The 23,906-nt window shown below is 35.8% G+C and overlaps 1 protein-coding gene across 4 annotated transcripts in view; it reads left to right on the top strand.

Moving 5' to 3' along the window:
- Positions 1-23,906, top strand: part of CCDC102B (coiled-coil domain containing 102B) — a 153,897-nt gene that overhangs the window by 31,893 nt on the left and 98,098 nt on the right. For 3 of the 4 annotated variants that reach the window (XM_061995781.1, XM_061995782.1, XM_061995783.1), the window contains exon 5: positions 21,122-21,199. The exons of the other annotated variant lie outside the window; for it this stretch is intronic. In XM_061995781.1, the coding sequence (XP_061851765.1) occupies positions 21,122-21,199 (78 nt within the window). The remainder of the gene's footprint in view (positions 1-21,121; positions 21,200-23,906) is intronic. 4 annotated transcript variants of the gene reach the window in all.

Raw genomic sequence — 23,906 nt, 5'->3', positions numbered from 1 at the left:
ATGGGGATAGAAACCTGGAAAGGACGGAAGTGGCAACTTCAGAGGTGGCAGGGGCATCACGAGATCTCATCTGTGGACGAAAGACTCTTGGCTAGGGAGAGCCAAATACCCCTTCAGGCAGCAATGGAGGAGAGCTGATCCCAGGCCATTTCTGTGGGGAATGGTGGCTTGTCCAGAAGTTTGCGTATGAGAGAGGGCTGGAAATGTGCTGACAGCAACATGAGACAGTAACAAGAGCAGCATATCCTGGATCATAGTCCCCAGCATCAGTGGAGACTGGTGCTACTACTGGCACACTGGAGACCTCAGCTGAGGGAGGATGCAGATCCTCAGGCCTTGGGCTGCAGCTGTGCCTGATGCCTCTGGTTCAGGCTGAAGCATGATAGAGGAGCGTCCATGCCTATCTGAGTTTTATGCTGGTTGAAGTATGTTGTCCCTTCAGAGCAGCACAAGAAAGTGAGCTATCTGGGCAGGCTCAGGGAATGCAAAGAAAAGATTAACAGAGTATTCACAGGAACCCCAGAGATAAGAGAGTATGAACCACACAGGAGGGATAGACAGAGACTGGAATCAGTTACAAGGTAAACAAAATGCCATACTAGGAAACCTGGAAAGTTATGATCTCCAGCAACTGGAGGATGGCACTCTTTCTAAGTGCAGATCTGCAGTTACAGAATGAATTCAAAAGCCTTGTAGCAGAACAGAAGAAAGCCATGATTGGGAAGGTACGGAAGCCAGCTTTAACCTGATCCTTGCACCAACAACAGGAAAAATGTGTGGCAGTAGTAGGACATTCTTACTGTGGGGAAACTCCCATGTCTCTCACTTGCCCTTTTGAAGGTTATGTGGCTTGCTGAACATTCCAGAGCATTGCAGAGAGATCTGTCTAGTCCTTAGACCACTACCATTCCCTGCTGCTTATTCACATGAGCACAACTTGGGACCGTATAGGGAATGGCAACAGTTCTGGCGTTGAGATCATGGGAGCCTTCATCCCACAAGCTGGCCAATCTAATGAGGAGAGATTTCATCTTAGAATGGTGGGGATAGAAGATTACAGACCACAGGAAAGTGAAGAACTGATGATCAGTGGTGGAAAGCTCAGGGTGCAGGTTGTTAGGTGCAAGAAAGACTTTAGGAATGATAAAGTAAAGGGACAATTGCCTCTGGTGCTGGTATAGAAATGCACACATCCTGGGAAACAAGCAGGAAAAAGTAGAACTGTATGCAGCTACAGAGCTACCAGTTTGTTGGAGCAATTAAGATACTGTGCCAAATTCATGCAACTGGAGTACTGTGGAGGACTTTATGGAAGACTAGCAAGAAATAGCTGAAGGGATGAAGTTCCCCCCAGCTCTATAAGCCTCTCAGACTTTTTGAGCTCTCCTGCAGGATAAGTAGTAATCAGATCTATGTCTCAGGGTCAGAGGAGAGGCTAGTGAGGATGACAATTTGGTAGGGGTTTGTTACAGATGATCTGATGAGGAAGCAAAGTGATTAAAGAACTCCGGTCTCTGAGTTATAGACCCTGGTTCTCATGGGGGACTAAATGTACAGCTGCTTGAAAGGCAATATGGCTGCTGCAGAGATTTAAGGAATCATTTCTTGTAGGTACTAAATGGACCAACCAGTGGCAAACCATAGTTGAATCTGCTGATGATTAATATGAAGGAAAATATTTGGAGATGTGATAATTTCATTTTAGTAACTTTGAAACAGTGTTGTTTTTGATCCTGGAGGACGTGAGAAAAGCAATCAACACAGTACAGACCCTGAACTTCAGGAAAGTCAGGGGACTGCTGGGTAGGATCCAATGGGAGGTAGCTCTGACTGATAAAGAAAGCAGTTCTGCAAAGCTGGCAAGTCTTGCCAAGTGTAACAAAGGTTTGTCCTAATACTCAGGAGAACAGGTAGGTGTGTTAGGAGAGTGATTTCACTTAAGAGGGAACTCTTGGTGGAGTTCTGATGCCAGAAAGCAATGTACTTTCGTGAAAGAGGTCAGCCTTCAGAGAAGTAATTCAAGAACACTGATTGTGTAAGAATGGTATTAGGAAAGAAGTGCTCATTTCAAGCCAAGTTCATGAGTAGAAGAATAAGATTTTTTTTTTTTTTCTCCAGCTTTTAGGATTTAGCTTTTGGAACAATGGATTGAATAGTTCTGAGATGCAACAAAACTGTAAATGTGTACGTATAGAACTAAATATAGATAAATAATTTAAATTTTCCTATAAATTTAACATCTCAGATTTGGAAACATCCAGGAAAAATAATTAGATTTTTTTTAATATCTTGGAAACGATTACAAGCAATCTTAAATTCCAAGTTCTAATTACAAAGTGATGCATATGTAAACAGCATTTCCATCATAGATGAACATCCACAGCAACAAATTGACATCGATCTGTCATATTTGAGTTCCCTCAGATTTTAGTTCTTTATTTTCTGCTTGCTCATTAAGTAGGTTTTTAACTTGTCATGCTTCTGCACAACTGAAAAAAATCTGGATTTATTTATTTTTCTTAAGAAATGTAGTCTTTATATTTTATGGTGTTGTCAGCAAGAATAGAAGTAGTAAAATCTTGCTGAGAATTGATTAGAGATTGATAGATTCTAATTTTTGTATACGTGCATACATATACATATATATGTATGTTGCTGCCTTTTTCTTGAAAACATACTGAATTGCTTTAATTGGTAGCAGGAGGTGATATTTTTAGTATTGTTTGTCTTCTGGGATTTATAAGATTTATACATATAGTTTTTAAATTACAGGAAATATTAGTTTTGATGAATCTGATTAATGCAAATGAAATTACTTACATTTCTAAGGGGTTTTGTAAATGACAATGCTTCTTATATTGAAAAAAAACATACCCTGTATGTTGGCGATGTGTGTGTACATGAATACCATTTACTACATATTACTGTTGAGAAATGGATGCTGGAACACCATACAAGATTTTTGATGGTGAAAAATTTGGAACAGAGACAAAGGAAAGTGCAGACATGACCCAGGCTAAGCACTGGATCTAGTTTGAATATATACTTGCAAAATAAATCACAAAGGAATTGCTAGATTAATAAAAGATTAATTATTACATCTGGGTTATTTTCACATCCTTGACTGAAAGTTTTTGGGTTCAGCCATGCATAAATTAACCTAGTAGTTTATCTGACAATGCCTCTGGGACTGTGGAAAAAAACAACTTGGTTTGTAAGTGACAGTGCCCATACAAATTAAACTTTTTTTAGGAATGGTTATCACTGCTAGCCTTTTGGAAGTTTAAGAGATTTTTGCATAATGTTAGAAGCTTGAAAGCTTCTACAGTATGAGTATCAGTGTTCCCAGCAACTAATTTTGTTTAAAGATGAGTATTCACTCACCTTGGAACAAACTAAATGTGGAAACCCTTGATAATATTTATAATAGTATTTTTTTTTAATTCTGTGTTTTGAATCATTTGGAAATTTTAAATAACTTTTCCATGTATTGAATTAGCTAAAAAAGTAGTAAAGCGGCAATTTACTTTTGTAATAACTATGATCATTGTATGTAGTGTTCTGTCACACTAGCACTGTACTTGTCATGTTTAGGGTCATAAATGGGATCATTTTAACAGGTATAACAGAAAGTCGTATTTAGTGTTGAAATTTATCACTTCACAGAATTACAGAATCATAGAGATAGAAAAGGACCTCTAAAGATCATCTAGTCCAACATCCCTGCTCAAGAAGGTCCATCTAGATCAGGTTACTGAGTAAAGTATCCAGGCGGGTTTTGAAAACCTCCAGAGCAGGAGGCTCCACAACCTCTCTGGGCAGCCTGTGCCAGGGCTCCCTCACTCTCACAGTAAGGAAATTTTTCCTTAAGTATGGGTGGACTTCCACAAAAACTTCCAGCTTTTGTCTCTTACCCCTAGTCCTATTACTGGACACTACAGAAAAATAGTGTTGCTCTCCAATTCAACAATGAAATAAGATCAACTCTAATAAGTCTATTATTCAAATCTTGATTGTTATTTGTTTCTTTATTTGCAAACATTCAAATAGCATCTGTTTTTACTGCACATGATTATATCTGTTTCTCTATGGACTCTCAGAAGTCCTCATTCATTTAGCTTTCTCTGGCTTTTCCTTAATTTCAAGTATTCTTTCATTAGGCATTCTAATTGATTATTCTTCTTAAAGATTACCTCCTCACTAAAGATTACGTCTTAAATTTTACCTTAACTAGTGAAAACTATGTCTTGGCTTTCATTAGCAAGCTAGTGAAATAAAACTGTCTGCCAAATATTTTTCTAGAGAGAATGAAGTAATGGAAATGGACTACGTCTTCCTTAAACTTTGTGTTTATTACAGGAAAAAAAAAATATTGTACTATCTCAAGCCTATCTTAAAATTATTGTGAATTTGTAGCCTAACAAGGATATCAGCATCACATATCGTTAGATTTATTTGAGGCTTTTGAAGAGACCTTTATATGATCCTGTTACACACTTCTTAAAATAAGATTTATGTCTATATTTCTTAACTGCCAAAAAAAACCCAAACCTGTAAATACTATCTAGTTAATAAGCTGCTGTTCTACTTCTAGAAGAACCTGCAGCTCTTAGCAGAATACTAAGTCAATTAATATATCCTGTGCCTTGTTTTCCACATATATTACAATTAACCTGTTAACAATTGTAAACTACTTTGTTAGTCTTAAAAAGGAGAAAGCAGTTACGCAATATAAAATTATACTTGCGTTATTGTGTTTGAGTGAGAATATATAGAAGGACAAAGATAAGTCTGTACAACCATTGCCCTTACTTTACATTGCATAGCGTATTGGTAATCAGTGAGGAAAATTCATATCCCTGTTTGTGGGATATGAGGCAATAAATACACTAATTGGTAGTTAAAGGATGTCGACATTAGATATATTTGGGTTTTTTAAGTAATCTTTGTAGGAGAAATTACAAACCTGTAAGTTCTCTGAGGATCATGGAAGTTTTAACATCAATGACATTACTAGTTGAATGTCCTTGTAAACTGACTCACCAGTTTTGTGAGACACACCTTAGTTTACAGATCAATTAACTAACCTTACAGTCTGAAAGATACAAAAAGGGTATGAGTTTGATTAGTTGGGTCTTTGATCATTTGGTAAAATGGAGGAAATACTTGGTGTGTTGTCTGCTGTTTCTAAACACAGAATTATAGTTAGCAAAACTATTTTAGGTTTTACTTATATTTAAACTTATTTAAACTTTTTTTTTTTTAACATGCACAATAAAACATTCTTGTTTATACTCTCTGCAAGTCTTCCTTAACATTTTATATCTGTTTCTATAATTTCTGAAGGACATGCTTTTCTGGCAATTTAAAAATTAAATAAGATGGAATATTATAAAGCAATTTGACATTATACTGAAAACAGTGAAAAAATGCATATACTGCTATATTCCACTGGTGTGCACTGTAGACTTACAAATGCCACTACAGGCAGCAACTTCTGTGTTGTTTGAAATAATTTTGTGCTAGTAGAAGTATGAAATATGCCCTTACTTTACATTGCATAGCGTACTGGTAATCAGTGAGGAAAATTCATATCCCTGTTTGTGGGATATGAGGCAATAAATACACTAATTGGTAGTTAAAGGCTGTTGGAACATCATTATCAAAAAAAGTATCCTCAGATGAAAAGGAACATAGACTAAATTAGTATTTTGTATCTTAGGCAGAGACAATTCTGTTCTTTCTCTTTTTTTGCACAGATTTTAGTTGATAAGTCACCAACACTGTTAATTTTTAACTGAAAGCAATTAAATACCTTTAAACATCTTTTAAATAAAATGGCTTTCTGGTCTCTCTCTCAGTTTACACTGTATATTATGACAATCTATGTATTATTTCTTAGATGCACTGATTTCTTTAAAACAATATTAATGATTCCCTACCTGTTGTTTTTCAGGTGGAGGATACTCCACTGAGGCTTCTGGATTAATCAAATCTTCTACTGTCACTGTAAAAACAAGTGACTGTAAAAAAAGTGTTGTTTAAAATAGAGCAACATTTTTGGAGATTTGGGTTATTAAGAGCTGGTTCTTGCACTATTTCCACCTTGGAAAATCTTTATTCTGAAGTTACCTTCCAGTTCAAGATGCTGCTAAGCTGCTTACTTGTAACAGCTATTTTCAATCATTTAGTATGTAAATTAATTAAAAATAATGATACTCTGATAATGTTACAGGTAATTTAGATACATGTAGTAAGACCATCTCTTCTGTCCCATGCTCTTTGCCTGACCCCAAAAATATCTTTTAATTGTACACTGAATCCTTCAGAAATCATAATTATCAGATACAAAACAGTAGTCTTGAGGACTATACTGGCTACTGTAAATTGTTCTGTTAAATTCTTAGCTAAGATAAAAAGAAATTATGCATACTATGCAGAGCTATCATAGAAACAAAATTATGTACCGAAAATTAAATTAAAAATTTTACATCCTACAGGACGCCCAGTAGTGCGTTAAAGATGTCTTCATAAAGTTTGATACCAGAATCTTTAGGGATGACTTTTAAAATACCAGCAGGCAAACTTATGGTTTGATATAAGTACTTAAACAATTACTTTAGACAAACACGTCTTTGTTCCTGCATAAATTACAATAGCTAACAGGTAGTTTGAAAGTAAGGGAAGAATTCTGGTGTGTTGCTTAAGCAAAATTTCTTTAGAGCCTTGACTATTCTTTCTACTGTTTTTATAAATCAGTTACTAGTCCATATTTATTACTATCTCCAGAAATTATGTCTTAATGTAAATGTTTTTACTACCCAACATAAAGTATAATTTGTGATGTTGCATAATGTTAAGGTTCCATTTGATTGCTGTTTTCTAATACATGTAATATGATAAGTGCTGGAAAAAAACACTTTCATTGACTTCTTATCACCCATACTGGCTTTTAACAAGATATTTATATTGAGTTGTACTAGCTAATATTTCCTGGATTCTTCATTACATATTTGGCAATGAAAATAGGAACCAGGACCAGAATTTTATTTTTAATTTAAGGACATTCTGTTACAATTGGAAAATGAAAATTCATACATTTCTGTGAAGAAAAATGTTTAGAAGAAACATATGTGTGCTCACTGAAATGCTTTGTGCATACTGATTTTCTGTGAAAGGAATAGTATGCCAAAGCTGCATCATTTTTAGAGATTTGTTTTGCCTATTAGTCTACATATACATGTATATATGTGTGCTTATGTAGACAAAATCTTTATCTTAGTGATTACCATTGCATTTTTAACAAAACTATTTTTTTGCAGTTTAGATTGCAAAGTTCAGTTGACAAAGTTATTTCTTAAGAATGTATTAGTGTGATGAGTTCACCATAAGTGTCTGAATCAGAAATGAATTATTTTCAGTGTACCATTTTAAAAATCCTTCACCAAAAAAGTTTTATTAAATATGTTTTTAAATAATTTGCCTTTCCAGATTATATTTTAGTACTCATGCAGTTTTTTGTTTAAGTAAATATTTCTACTAGTAGACTTACTTTTTATTCATTTACAAAAAATCAACTTGATCTAAAATAATCAGGTTTTTTGCTTTAAAAAACACAACCAATAAAACAGATGAATTAAATGTGATGACTGGAAGAACACACAAAACTGAATTTAATGTCTGACTTGTTAAAGACATTGAATTAAAGGTGTATTGTACTCAATAAGGTGGTAACTTTTTTCTTATACTTATCAAGCTAACTATAGCAATGTGTCATTTAAAAAAAAAAAAAATATAATTTGAATGGAAGTTTGGTTGGAAAAAAAAGGCAAAATTTCCAAAAAACATGATTCTCCCGTATAATTTTTTGGAAATAAAATGCTGGTTTTTCAAGCATGATGAATATTTGATCTTCCTACCAAAAAAAACCCAAAACCAAAACTCCCAAAAACCACGCCATCAAACAGTCCACAAATCCCTCTGTTGTTTTGGGGTTTATTTTCATTTAATTTTATCTTTGTTTTAATGGAAACTAATCCGGTCATCTTGCAAGCTCCTGTCAATGTTAATAATCAATGCATAACTTGTGCCTTATTTAGCCAGGATCTAAGTCCACTCTACTTCCGAAGAGTTTCCATTGTGGACTCAGCAGAAATGTTAGGAATCACTATGTTAAATCACAAATCTATGCAAGCCTTGAAGGCCTGTGAAATGAAAACAATAGAACTATTTTACAGGCACTTGCCACTAGACCATTTCACTCCAGAAAATATGTAATTGCTTATCTAGATCAAGTGACTAAAGCTGTATATTTCAGGTTCATATTTATATGTTTAAAATATGTACTATATCTGCAGGGGGGCTGTACTAGATGATCTCTAAAAGTCCTTTCCAACCCCTACCATTCTATGATTCTATATTTATCTGAAGTCTTAGCAACACAATGCTTTAAAACTTCTTTGAACAAGATAATCTCTTGTATTTCTTGAATATTGTTGAACTTTTATTTCAGGAAAAAAACACCTTAATTACTGGTTTAATCTGTCTCTTTTAGGATTGGTCTAGACCAGTTTATTGCTAATATGTGAATTTTCACTTTTTTATTGCCTGGATTAAAAATTCACCCTCTCCATGCATAGTGACAATAGCAACTGTGCACTTGTTAGTTCATTGGAGTTCTTACTTTCCAGATAAGTGATAGCTTGTCAAGTCTTGGGAGTTTTGGTTGGTATGTGTTCCTTAAAACTTTTAAGCAGTGCTCTCCAAGAGATTAGCTGCAGTGTTAATTCCCTCCTTTACAGAGTTTAGAAAATTATACAAATTCACCCAAACTACTGTATAATGTTTATATAAATCTTGATTGGAACAATAATTATTATGTTATATTTGTTGGAACTATAATTATTACATTCAGCTTTAGACATAAAGGAGAAAATGGTTTGAGAATGAAGTCAAATTAATCCCATCTCAAGTATAAATTGCATTTATCAATATAGCAAGAGGGCATTTTGTCTATGCCATTTTTATGTAAGGTTATGTTTATCTAGACACCAACATTTTGCTAAACATAACAGAATTTTATAATTTTAAGAACTTGCAGTTAGAAAGATGTTACAAAATGATTCCAGGTACATCTAAAGCAGTTAAGATTCAGTTTGTGTTTCTAATTATGAGAAGCACTTGAATTTTAAGAGTTTTGTTATTATTAAAAAATTAAAGTCAAAGGATATTTAGAGTGTGGCTAATATTAAAGTTATGAGTACATAATGACAGAATTCTGTTGGAATGAAGGCTTCAACTTTGGGTTTTGCAGTCAGGAACTACTCTAAGGGTGACTTTCTTCAGATTTGTACAAGGAGGAATGAGAAGTATTTGAATTAGGAGCATTTCAAGGAAAGAGGAGACTTTTAGAAGTGGATAGTATGAAGAAGTAGTAGTATAGAATGAATTCCAAGTTGAAACTGGATTCTGGATATCCTGAAAGACCATAACAACAGTGAATTTGCTTAAGACGTGTAATAAATTTGCAGAGTCAACTTACTGATGTAAACTAGTGTGGCACCTTTTTGGCATAGATGAGTAAGGTCAAGATGACCTTTGATATAGTTGTTGATACATTTTATAACATGAGCATTACTTTAAATTAAAACAAAGACATAGAAGTAGAAGGACAATATATCTGAATAGAATCTAAAATAAGAAACAGAGCGCAGACAAACTTGCGAGTGATACTGACAGAAGTTCTGGGGCCAGTCTTGTTCAGTATCTTCATTAGCAACCTGGATGAGGGGACAGAGTGTACCCTCAGCAAGTTGGCCGATGAGACCAAACTAGAGGACTGGCTGATTCCCCAGAAGGCTGTGCTGCCATTCAGTGGGATCTTGACCGGCTTGAGAGTTGGGCAGAGAGGAACCTCATGAGGTTCAACAAGGACAAGTGCAGAGTCCTGCATCTGGGAAGGAACAACCCCATGCTGGAGAGGAGCTCTGCAGAGAGAGACCTGGGAGTCCTGGTTGAAAATAAACTAAATATGAGCCAGCAATGTGGCCTTGTGGTCAAGAAGGCCAATGGTATTCTGGGATGCATCAAGAAGAGTGTGGGCAGCAGGTCGAGGGAGGTTCTTCTCTCCCTCTTCTCTGCCTTGATGAGGCCTCATCTGGAGTCCTGTGTCCAATTCTGGGCTTCACAGCTCAAGAGGGACAGAGAACTTCTGGAGAGAGTCCAACGCAGGGCTGATCAGGGGACTGGAGCATCTTCCTTGTGAGGAAATGTTGTGGGACCTGAGACTGTTCAGTCAGGAGGAGACTGCAGGGGGATCTCATTAATATTTAGAAGTATATAAATGGTGATTGTCAGGAGGTTGGGACATCCTTTTTTTCTGTTATATCTAGCAAAAGGACAAGGGGTAAAGGGATGAAGCTGCAACACAAAAAGTTCCACTTAAACATAAGAAAAAACTGTTTTACTGTGAGGGTGGTGGAGCCCTGGCACAGACTGCCTAGGGGGATTTTGGAGTCTCCTTATCTGAAGATCTTCAAAACCCTCCTTCCTGTGTAACCTGATCTAGGTGGACCTGATTCTGCAGGGGATTTGGACTAGATGATCTCTAATGGTCCTTTTCAACCCCTACCGTTCTATGATTCTATGATTTTAAGTTCTGGAAGTTTGTCCCAGTCTAAGCCAGAGGAAAAGAGAATCTTATAGATACTATTGGAGAGGGCTGAACTGAGAAGGTCAAGGAAAGTTAGGACAGCAAAGAACTGTGAGAGCCTTTTGGATGTGAGACAGTGGTGTGGGTCTCAATTCTAGACAGAGATGGAAAATAAAGTAAGAGTTGAGTAAAGGAGAATGCTTAGTACCATTGTTAGTGTTGAAGGTTGAGTGAAGAAAAAAATAGAGAATATTAAATAAAATATAAATAAAAATTTAAAGCAAACTGATATGACTGCATTAAATTTTATATATGGGTTGGATATATATAAAATGAAAAAATATAAGTATTTTCTTCTAAACAATTGTAAAAGTTTTAAAGGAACAATGGATCATATATTACTAGTAATGTAATTATAATGATTTTGTTTTGTTAGTAAGTAAATAGGTTTTGGTTACCATCTTCACTTTATAAGAGAAGAGAGGAAAATTTCAAGATGTTTCCTAGTGTCCTATCCTACATTGATAGGATATTTGTAACCAGCTTAAAAAAGGAAAATGCTGTGTTAAATTTGTCAAAATGTAGGAGGAATAGAATTGGACATCCTGTAGAGATTTCTTTTTGCTAATTCAGAAATCTAGATTTTATTTTTTTCTTCTGGGAGCATTCATTCTAACTAAGATGCAGCAAACAGCAAGTAAAAAAACCTCCTTGTGACAAGTCAGGTCGGCAGATAGATGTCCCCACTTCATGCAGTAGTGAGTTTCCTATTGCTGTTATTCAGCTCTTTCTTCTAGTGATCTTGAGCATCTCAGGCTAACCTACCAGAGAGAGATCTCCACTACAATGGTGGTCAAACTGTTCTGAAACTGAAAGTTACCAGGTGGTACATAAACCACCTAGTGCAACAAGTCATCAGCTTGGGAGCTGGGGACAGCATGCAAGCATCTGATAGATACTCTACTGCTGACACCCTTTGGTCTGCTGCCTTGGTGGAGGCAGGAGATGGAGAACCCCACAACAGCAGGGCAGCAAGGGTTAATGTGTTGGAGGCCACAGAAACTCCTGAAAATGGTCACGTGGACATGAGGACTTCTCCCCACCATGGAGAGACAGTTGGATTGGTAACCCCTCTGAAGTGCATCTACACCAATGCACGCAATATGGGCAACAAACAGGAGGAGAAGGAAGACAATGTGCAACAAGGAAAGTATGACATAGTCTTTCTGTAGTGGATGCCCTCTTTCCCTTGGTCTTCAACAGTAAAACCAGCTATTCTCTGGGTACTCAGCCCCCTGAGCTGGTAGATAAAGGCCAAGGGGAAATGGTGTGTGACCTGCTGCTCCATCTTGACTCATACAAGTTCATTGGCCCAGATGCAATCCACCTGAGGGTGCTGATGAAGCTGGCAGAAGTGCTCACGAAGTCACTCTCCATCATATACCAGCAGTCCTGGCTCACTGGGGAGGTCCCAGTGGACTGGAGGATGGCAAATGTAACATGTATCTACAGGAAGCTCCAGAAAGAGGATCCTGTGAACTACAGGCTTGTCAACCTGACCTTGGTGCCAGGAAAGGGTATGGAACAGATGAGCCTGAGTGCCACTATGAGGCACATACAGGAAAACCAAGTGCTCAGGCCCAGTCAGCATAGCTTTATGAAAGGCAGTTCCTGCTTGATTAACCTGATCTCCTTCTATGACGAGATGATCCACCTAGTAGGATGAGAGAAAGGCTATGGACACGATCTTCCTGGACTTTAGTAAGGCCTTCAACACAGTCTCCCACAGCATCTTCCTGAATAAACTGATTGTCCATAACTTGGATGTACCTACTCTGAGATGGGTGGAAAATTGGCTGAATGACTGGGCCCAGAGCGTGATGGAGAATGGAGTTAAATCCATTTGGAAGCTGGTCACTAGTGGTGTTCCCCAGGGCTCAGTATTGGGGCTTGACCTATTTAGCATCTATATCAATTATTTGGATGAGTGGATCTAGTGCATTCTCAGTTAGCAACCTGGTGACACCAGGTTGAGCTGTGAGCAGATCTGCTTGAGGGCAGTAAGGGTCTTCAGAGGGACCTGGACAGGTTGGAGCATTGGGCCAAGGCCAATTGTAGGAAGGCCAAATGCTGGGTCTTGCACTTAGTCCACAACAACCCCATGCAACACTACAGGACTGGGGGAGAGTGGCTGGAAAGCTGTCCTGTAGAAAAGGTCCCGTGGGTGTTAATTGACAACTGGCTGAACATGAGCCAATAGTGTGCCCAGGTGGCCAAGAAGGCCAATGGCATCCTGGCTTGTATCAGAAATAATGTGACCTGCAGTACAAGGAAGCGATTGACCCCCAGTACTTGGCACTGGTGAGGGCACACCTTGAGAGTTGTGTTCAGTTTTGAGTCCCTCACTACAAGACAGACAGATGCTGGAGCAAATCCAGAGATGGGCAATGAAGCTGGTGAAGGGTCTGGAGAACAGGTCTTATGAGGAGCCACTGACTGAACTGCGGTTGTTCCGTTTGGAGAAGAGAAGGCTGAAGGGAAACAAGATCTCTCTGAAAGGAGGTTGTATTGAGGTGGAAGAAGAGACCAACACCCAAGTAATGAATGATAGGACAAGAAAAAATTGGTTCAAGTTACATCAGGTTTAGTTTGGAGATTAGGAAGAACTTTTTCACTGAGAGGGTTGTTAGACTCTGTCAAAGGCTGCCCAGGGAGGTGGTGGAGTCCCCATCACTGGAGATGTTAAAAAGATGTGTAGATGAGGTTTTGAGGGATATGGTTTAGCAGTGGGTTTGGCAGTGTGAGGTTTGTGGTTGGATGTGATGATCTTAAAGATCTTTTCCAACCAAAATGATTCTATTATTCTATTTAATCTGATCCTCTTAGAAAATCAGTCAATATAATACTGATGATAAAATTCAGGAACAGTACTTACTCAAATATTTAATTTTAATGCAAATGTATGGTCTGCTACCTTTTTGACTGCAAATAGGTGTACAATATGAGAACTCTTCAACCAGGAATGGTTTTGAAATATTTAAATATGTACATTAGCAAATATGATACAAAGTTGCATCAAGAATGAACATTGAGATGAAGCTGATATTATCTTTTATTTTGCAAGGTCAGTGAAGATGGTCATGTTAAGTTTTTATCACATTTATTATTTTCACTAATTGAATTTACATATAGAAGATGCACTAGTGCTCATAATAATCTAGTGTACTTTTTAATATATATGTGACTGTCATGGTTTAGACCCATCTAGGAACCATAATTACCAAGGGCCTTTGTAACTTCCTAAGGACAGGAAGAGCTCAATTGCCACTTATGTTCCTGACCAAATCAAACAAGACTGTTCAACTTGGGGAAGAAAACAGAAGATAATTTAATCCACCAAAAAACAAAACATAAAACACCAAAATATAACAAACAGAAAACAACACAGAGTGGTGCAATGATGAAGAGCACAACCAGACCTTTAAGATCACCTTCCTCCCACTCCTCCCCTCTTCCCAGGCTCAGACCCCTAATCCTGGTTTCTTTACATCTTTCTCCCCTGAATAGCTCAGAGTAGCAGGGAATAGGGTTTTCAGTCAGTCCTTTCCTGATGACTCCTGACGCTTGTCTCTCCTGAAGGCAGGCAGGCTTCTCGCTGGCCCTCCCTACCCCACTGCAGAGTCCCTCACAGGCTGGGCAGCTCTGCATGGACCACTTCTACGTGTGTTCATCTCAAGGGCTGCAGCTCCTCTCCACCTCCTGTGTGGATCTCTGCAGCCCGCAGGCTCTCCAGCATGGCCTGTGCCATGGCTGCCTCCTCACAGAGTCTCCTGCCCACCAAGGTGCACTCACTCAGAGCTGCTGGTGGCTCTCAGTCCTGCCATTCCCCTCAATGGGTTGCACAGGAACGGCTTGAGCTGTTGCTGTGGATTGTAGGGAGGTCTCTAGTCTGGTCCTCCTCTTTTCCTCCTTCTCTGACTGTGGAGTCTGTATGATGACCTCCATCTTGCACCACTCCTACACCTTCTCTTCCACTACGTATTTCCTTTCTTAAATAATCATTGCAGAGACGCCAGATTGGCCCACCTGGGCTGGAGGTAGGTCCACCTCAGAGCCAGGGGATGTTTCAAGAACTGCTTATGAGGACAGCACTGCAGCCCCCCCTGTTACCAGGCAAAAAACAGCTCCACACAAACCAAGGAATTTTTTTTTCTATGCTTCTGTCATCTGAAAGACACTTTACTGTCTTTATGGTTCATTTCTCATATACAATATTAACTTAGTTCATCAGGACATGTGGACACATTTGATATATTGCCTGACTATTAAAATGAATAAGATATTTACATATTTGTTCTCTATAGACCACAGGTGAAAGCTTCTCGTTTTCCAAGACAGCCTACAAATGGATTACCATTTGGTTTAAATCTAAATAGAACAGTTTCTTATGTAAGAAGACTTAATTCTTCAATATTCTTGTATCAAAAAATAATGTCTTGCATGGTATTAGAATGCATATCAACAACCCTTTTCCTTGGATACATTCACTAAAATAAAGGACAATATGTAATTTTCCCACATAGTGTGAATGTTAATTTCAAGAGTATATGTCTTATATCAGATTGTGTTATATATATGTACATATACTAAAGAAAGAAAACAAAAAATATGAATGGGAACTTTTGCGTTTGGTAGGTAGGTTTGTTTGTTTGTTTTGGTTTTAACCTAATGTATGATTGATACATTCTTTTGATACCACTTGATCTTCTGGAAAGCTGATTTTCATTTTAGTTTAGGAGTAAGTAGATACTTTGTATAAATTCTTTGTTCATCTGTAGCTTTGGACACTAATGAATTGGCAGCAGCACTTCATAAAGCCTATTTATTTCAGAAAAAAATACCCAAACTATTGCTTCTTTTGAAAAATACCTGCTTTTGATATCACATTGCTTCACATACACTTTATTGCTGATTTAAAGAGATACAAATGGACCCTGAAACATTTTGACAGATTTTTTTTTTGTAAATCACCAAAAGGAGTAATATATTTCAGAATACCATCTTTCAGATTCTTATAAGTGGGGCTGTAGAATTAAGGACCACAGCTTTATGGGGCTACCGTATCTTGAAGAAATTGTATATGCTTATCAGTGGATCCAGTTTTGTTAAATCTCATTGGGTTTAGCTGCAAAATTAAAAATACTTATAGCAAGCCTCTCAATCATTAATTGTAGTTATTTAAATACTGCAGTATATTATCTGTGTATTTTCAGTTTCTGATAGGACAACATTTCAGTTAAACTGTTAGTTTTAGACACTGTTATTGTGTAAGAAATATTTTTGGCCTGAAGATAGTGCAAATGCAGACTGTTTTCTCCTGTAAGTGTGATTATGTTTTGTGTGTGTGTGATTTTTTTTGGGGAGATCTTTTAAAAATTTCATTTGCTAGATGTAGATTTCCAAAGGAAATCAACTACTTCAGTTTTAAATCCTAACTCTAGGTAGCAGCTAGGTCATAGTTCACCTGACAAGATTTATAATTCTTCTTCATCATCACAAAAATGTATTTTGGGGGCCAATGGGGATGCAGAACTTTTCATTTGCTTAATGTTATGCTTAAATAGGGGGAATCTGAGATGTCTAAGGGAGATCATGTAATTATGTAAATATGAAAACTGACGTTGTGTTGGAGAAGAGATAGCTAAAATAGAACAAGATATATCAGAAAAAACATTACTCTCTTATTTGTTTTAAAATATAAATTAAAACATTCATGCTTTACTGCCAAGCCTGCAAGAACATCCACTTGACAGAACAGTCTTTACATCTTGTGACTATCAAATATTTTATTTATAGCATGTGGTTTTATATCTTTGTTCTAATAGTCCTTTCTAGTTCTGATTTGCTAGATTTTTTTACAATAGCTTGTTATTCATGTATGGAAATAAGTAACCAGTAGTGTGCAACTTGGTAGCCACTGAGTTTGGATTTTCCTCTAGTCTTAATCTATTTGTGAATTTTTATTACAGTGAAGAAGACTAGTATACACCAAGAAGTTTTCTGTATTTGTTTTGTCATCTTCCTTATTTTTTTCCATCTTAAAAATGTAAATATCTTTTGTTTAAAATAAGATAAAATCGTAAAAATATTCCAGAATTTTACAGAAAAAATGAGTACATGACATGTTGATGTTTTCTCTACTGATCTCAGTAGTTTAGATAGCTAAAAGTAGTTACTGTGAAGTTTTAATTAATTTCAGATAATTGGTGAAAGTATAATTTTGGACAGGCGTTATGGATCCTTTTCTCTGATACTTACTGACAGAAAATCTTTTTTCCTTGAATATGTAGCAGATTCTCCTGAACAGCAGGTAGTTCATGTTTAACAATTCTTCATGTGGATTCATTGTTTTAAGTGGGACTCCATCAGATACATTGCAATCTATGCAAATGCTACATTTTAGACACAAACGCAGCAAATATCTGAAATGTCAGGACTACCGTGTCCTTATATATTAATGTAAGACGTTAAAGCTTCATTAAGGATTATTTGAGATGATCACTGTTCCTAATTTTTCAGTGAAGATGTTAATGTCTGATGTAATACATAGTCCATATCAGCTTAAAAGAAACTGATAATAGCAGTGCCAGAATCAACACAGAAAGATCTGTGAGATCAAATGTAATTTTCACTATCTCACCCCCAGCATTTTCCTTGAGCTTCTTTATGCCTCTCTGCACATATTATTCATGATTGTTGTAAATTTTTAGCCTTTAAGTTTTCTATTTACCTATGGAAAACTTGTGTTTCTGCATATGTCATTTGTGGAAAATTAGTCATACATAAAAAAGAGTTTTCTCTGTATGCAGACAGGGAAAAGGAAAATAAATGCCGGTAAATCTGTAACCATTAATGTCATCATAGTGCAGTGATATCAGCTTTCAGCAGACTTAAAACATTTGAGTAGTATAAGAAGGAAGAATTTTGGTTACTAAACATACTGATGCTCAGATATATACATTGTTTTGAATATAAGCATTCATAGTTCAATTTGTTACAGGGCTTGGTGTCTCAAGATATTTTTAAGCGTAGTAACATTTATCATTCTTCCTGTATAGTTTATGATGAACTAAATGGTGTTCTTGGCAGACTTCCCCACAATAAGAGATAAAGCAGAGTAATTTTTTTTTTTCCTGTATTGAATATTGGAGTATGTGTCAAATAGAAATGTAGACAGTATTTGTCTTGCTTTTCCTGTGGAAGGAGTGCTATGGATTCTGGTGGTCTTTGATTACTTCCTCTAGATGAAAAAGGAAAGGAATCAAGAAATAGTGACATACAGTATAAATACTCATTGCAAAACTGCCTAATGTCACACATATTGAGTAACAATTTTGCTTGTCAGTAAACATCACAGCTGTGCACAGCAGTGCCGGGCTTGGAAGTAGGCAAACTGATGGGTTTCATTTTAGACTTTGGGAGATTTTGTAATTTTCATCATAATCTTACAGACTAGCAATAGAAATCTCAAAATAAATAAAATAAATTAAAAAAATCCACAAATGCCACAAAAAAATCAAGGGTATCTGGCAGGTAAGGAAGATTCTCAAAAGTATTTCCTATCCACTTTGACATGGTTATGTGAAGTGTATTGTCTTCTTACACCTTTCCCAAATATATGTATGCAATGGAATGGAGCCATTGTCATCTATCCAGCTGTAGATGGTTTTGACCTAAAGCCAAAAGGGATTTAAGAGAATCAGATTTAGTAAGCTGATTTTTTTAATATAATATCTCCTTGAAGATGTTTCTGTCTGTATGAGGTTTTTCCACATTTTCCAGTACAGTCTTCTTTTTTTTCTGCCAGTTGTACTGAGAGACCATCTTTAACAGATTGATATTATTCCTTTTAGACCATTGACAAAAGATTTTTCAGACTCAATTTTATAACTATGTTAAAAATTGTAACAATGTTTCACAATGCATTCAAAGAAACATGATGCTTCTACTTGTTTGTAGACTCTTCAGACAGTGTTTAGTTTTTAATTCATTTGATCTCATGTACTTTGGTGCCATATTTCAGGAAATTACACTTTTGCCATTCCTTCTAGCAACTGCAACAAATTCATAACTTTATAAATTGATATCTCATACATAAATAAAACTAGCACTGTGAAATGGCAGATTCTTTGTCCTTGCAACTCTTGTCAATGTGCAATAACTTGGAAGATAGTAAAACCACATGACTGTTGAGTTCCTGTCTCTGACTTTGGAAAGGTCATTGAATATGACCTTTTTTGAGAGAGAATATTCCTGTCTGAGATGCAGAGAAAGAACACTTACTTCAGAAACAAAGAGCTTTCTTGTGCTGAGTTTTGTTAGTAACTGTGCTGAAAAGATCTGTAAGACTCAAATTTGCTAATTTCTTTATGGAGTTTTATAGTTATTTCAATAGGTTTTCTTTTTTTTTAGGAAAGTGACATAATCCTTAACCTTTGGCATATTAAACTTTCAGTTTAATGGATATCTTGCTTTAAGTTTGTAGAATAATTTGTAGTGTAGATGAGTGGAGGTGACCTTCGTGTACAATATAGAGAGATATCAATAATCTTGAAAATGTTTATTTGTTCATCCATCTTTCAAGCCCCTAAAAGCCCTGTACAATCATTTAAAGCACAAAAACCCCATTGATTTTACATTTCCGGTTTTGATCTGTGCAGTCTGAGACAGATGTTTTGCAGGTACTTGAGTAAGGCTGGTAGACGTTTCTTTTTATTAGTTTAAACAGCAATTCTTGCCTCTCTGGGTCACAAGTCGTTAGGCCACAGGCTTGCCTGTAGGTTATTGTACGTATGAAGACAGATAGCATTAGAAGTTAATGTTTTGATGTGGTTGAGTAAGGTTCAGATCATAAATAAATAAATGACACTCTTCTATTTTCAGTCAATTCTGCTATGGAAAAGGTCTTGCATGTAATCTGAAGTATCTTGTATGGACAACTTTTATTTAGGGTGTTTGGAGAATCTCAGAAAATACTGTTGTTAAAAAGCCCCATTTTTGTAAAAGAAAAAAATTCACAGAGATAATTTCTGGATGAATTGTATTTTTTTGTTTCTGATATCATTTTCAGTCAGATCAAATCAAAACTACATCTTTTTAACACAATGCTTGTGTTTTCCATCTTTAGTTTAAGTGCTTCCTTTTGAAAGATGGTTATAATTTCTAAGCACACTTTCCAAGTATACTTTCCAGCTTTTTCCCAAATATTATAGAAAGAAAACAAAACTTTGTGTTAAAACCAAACAAAAATTAATGTTTTATTAATCCCCCTTGCTCCTGAGGTGCGTGTGGAAATTTTTCCATTTTCCATCTGAAATCACATAGACTGTTATGTCTCTTCTTTGTCATCCTTCTTTCTGCTGTCATTAAAAAGACTAGGTAGCTTAATTGTTTTCATCCTATTCCACCTTCCTTTGACCAAAGGGAAAGAGAAAAACATTTCAATAAAACTTTGAGCCACTGCCACAATTTGTTTCCTTAAACCTAACTAAAGTATTAAGACTTTCCTAATGAACCGTATCAGGAGGAGTTCCTTTTTCTGTCTGTTTTTCTCAGGACTTGTCTTTCATGTTAGTCATAAAATGGTGTAGGTTAGCTCTAAGATGTAATTATCCAGTCTCTAAAGGTCAGTAGACAGTACTTCATTGCCACCATTCACCTTAGCAATTATCCACTTCCCTGATAGTACCTTGACCTTAATGTGTCCACCATTATTCTGGTCTTCCTATTGCAAATCTAAATTTATTGCAAGCTTGGGGAGACATTTTCTGAAATGAAAATATTCATATTTGAAGGGAAAATTAAACATCCTGAGATTTTTTTACATGATGCAAGTTATTTCTTAATCTTTCACTTCCTTTACAAATCAGAATTTGTAGTTCCAACAGCAAGCATGTAAAATACTTCTTTACATGTATGACAATATATACTTTACATGAAAAAAACCACCTGAAATTCTTTTCACTGTAGATCTTACATGAGAGATAGATATCACACTATTCAGTCAATTTCCATTTTAAATTGAAGCTTCAGTTATATATTTCAAAATAAAAGATAAGACTTATTCCTGTGAAATATTTTTCTGTGAAAGGTGAAAGACGATTTCCCTGCACCAATAGATTCATTAATAGATTTAGTTAAATAATTGGTTTTTTTTCATGCAGTGATGTGTGGAAAAAAAAATAACAGGTCAGGTTCCCTTTAAAGAAACACAAGAACATATCTATGTGTATACATATGTGCATAAATGTATATATTTTATATGCACATATATACCCACAAAAATTCATTAGGTTGGTTCAAAACACCTAACAGTTTTTAAATATTTGTGATGCATTTTTAATAGCATCTGGCTTAACTTCCTTACTGAGAAATGTTTATCTAGCTGCTTTTCTCATTTTATTGTTTTAGGTCTCACAACACTTTTTTCTCCGGCTGTGCAGCAAAAGTGAAAACAAGTCTACACAAGTTACTTGCACAATGGATGAGGTGATTTTCAGTCTTTTCAAACTAAGCAGCATAGAGTAGATCAAAAGATTCCAAGAGTGCATTCAACTTCAGTGAGGAGGAGATGGTCCATCTCAGAGCAGCCCTTTTTATATGGTTGTTAAATATTCTATAGAGATCATCATCATGTGTAACTTTCTTTCTTTCTTTCTTTCTTTCTTTCTTTCTTTCTTTCTTTCTTTCTTTCTTTCTTTCTTTCTTTCTCCCTCTCTCCCTCTCTCCCTCTCTCCCTCTCTCCCTTCCTTCCTTTTCTCTCTTTCTCTTTATCTCTTTCTCTCTTTCTGTGAAAAAGTTATTTTCTTACATGCTAATAATTGGAAAATAAGGTCAGTGAGTTTTTCATCTGAAAAAATCTTTACTTGTTCTTCCTAATTTCAGACTTGATTTTTCCCTTTATTTTAGTCTCCCTGCTCATTTTGGAAGAATGACATGAAAGACTGAGAAAAACTTTCCAAAGTGTTTTGGTTTACAGGTTTTATATGAATGTACCTTCATGTCTTACATAAAAATACAACCCTTAAAAGCTAGAAAATTTTAAATTAGAAAAACAATCCTATTCTTGAATTACTGCTGTGAATATCTGTATTTCATCAATTAACCCAACTCCCTTTTTTTTTGTCTGTATGTATTCAAATTCATCACTAAAATCTGTAATAATATTGTACATTCACAAGTTTTCTGAGGCTTTTCTAGTGAATATATTGTTGATTCTATCACTAAGCCATTAAGATTGAATTTGAGGGAGTGAAGCTAATTGATAGAACAAGTAGCTGAAGTTTCATAGGAAAAATTTTTCACATGTAGTAACCATATTGCTTAAAGAGTTAAGAGTTGCTTAAATTGTTTTTAAAATATGAGTAACAATAAGTAAAATTGGATTCATGCTTTTAATGGAAAAATATAGTGAGCAGCAAATATTTTTTCTTTGTTTGACTTCTGCAAATATCAGCATATATCTTTATATGTTATCATTATTCTCTATTCCATAAGTATTCTATTTAAAGATTGTAATGACTTGATTAGATTATTAATATAGAATATAAAAATTCAGAAAAAGTAATATAAATTAAGTTTCAATTAAAAGAAATGTATTCATCTTTTACTTAAAGATTGATTAGCAAAGATGTTGTCAACATCTTTGGTTGGCAATTTTCAGTTATTTTCATACATAGAAAAGTAATAAACTCTCCTTCATGGTTTTTTAATAACAATATTTCAGTTTTTCACTCAATGAGTTATATACAATTTCAGACATAATTAATTTTATTTTATTAAAGATTTTGTTGTTTCATATAGAAGGATGATACTAGTCAGTTCAGTTATGCTCCTCATAAAACAATAAAAGTATTGTCATGGTTTAACTCCAGTCAGAAATTAAACACCAAGCAGCAGCTTGCACATTCCTTTTTCCTCCCAGTGGGATGATGAGGAAGATCACAAGGAAAAACAAGTAAAATTCAGAGCTCTTATACTATATATAATAGTAGTAATGGAAAGGAATATAACAAAAAGAAGGAATTTAAACACTAGGAAATTTATGCATAATGGAATAGCTCACCACCCACTGACTGATGCTCAAACAGCAATCCCCTGCTTCTTACCAACTCCCCAGCTGTGCATGATATCTTATGTTGTGGAATATCCCTTTGGCTATTTCAGGTCAGCAGCCCTGGCCATGCTCCCTTCCACATTCTTGCTCATCTCGTCACTAGTGGAATGTCTTGTAAGGATATGCACTACTTAATAGCTGAAACATCAGCATGTTGGAAGATGGGAGGGATGGGGGAAGGTTATCTGAAAGGACTGGCCATGCTTTTCATCCTATTTTGTTCGATTTTCTATTGATGATGCTTTTTGTTGGTGGCAAATGAAATTATTTTAGTTGTCTTTGCGAAATTGTGTAGTCTTATGTGTTTTGGCCAGGACTATAAGTTACATTTGAGTACTCCCTGTTCTTGGGGATTTCCATGAGGCTCTTAATTATCTTTTCTCTTCCCCATCTCACCACTGGCAGGGGAGAGAATGAGTGAGCGGCTATGTGGTCCTTGTGCACAGATATGCCTAAAATCATGACACTGAAGTTCAGAAAAAACAGTGGCTAAAGTTTAAAGACCTCATAAGGCACATGTGAGCACCTAACATTGCCTTGTACATTGGAGTTAACATCATGTACTCTATTATTAGAGGGTAGACCACACACAAAAAAATACCCAAGCCCAAAACCAAGGATTTTATTTAATCTCAGTACAGATGTTTGTCATATTGTAAGGAATTTAGCTTGGTGATTAACCTCTAAAGACTACGCAGTAGCATGAACATAAGACACATAAGGCATTCATTCATGTTTTACCCAGATGAACCATTGCCCAAAACTACTACTTTTGTTGCTGGGTAAAGTCTTTTAATACAGGAATAAATCCATTATGTAGACAACTGCTGAATAGCATAATCGTTTAAAATTAGTTGCCAGTTAGTCTGAAAATATGATGCAGAATATGAAAAGAATATATTCCTGTCTTTTTTACTTGCTAGTTTGCCTATCTTAGATCAAAGGCCCACTATAGTGTTACAGAGTTCTCTGTTGTTTTCTTTGTTAAAGGGAGTAAAGCTGCCATGAAAAGAAAGAACATCCTGAGTAAGTTTCTTTTGTTGATAGAATAAAATATCTTTAAACATAATGCATTCAGTT

Source organism: Colius striatus, chromosome 4 (genome assembly GCF_028858725.1).
Source record: "Colius striatus isolate bColStr4 chromosome 4, bColStr4.1.hap1, whole genome shotgun sequence".
Taxonomy (NCBI): Eukaryota; Metazoa; Chordata; class Aves; order Coliiformes; family Coliidae; genus Colius; species Colius striatus.
This window is presented reverse-complemented; position numbering and strand designations above follow the sequence as displayed.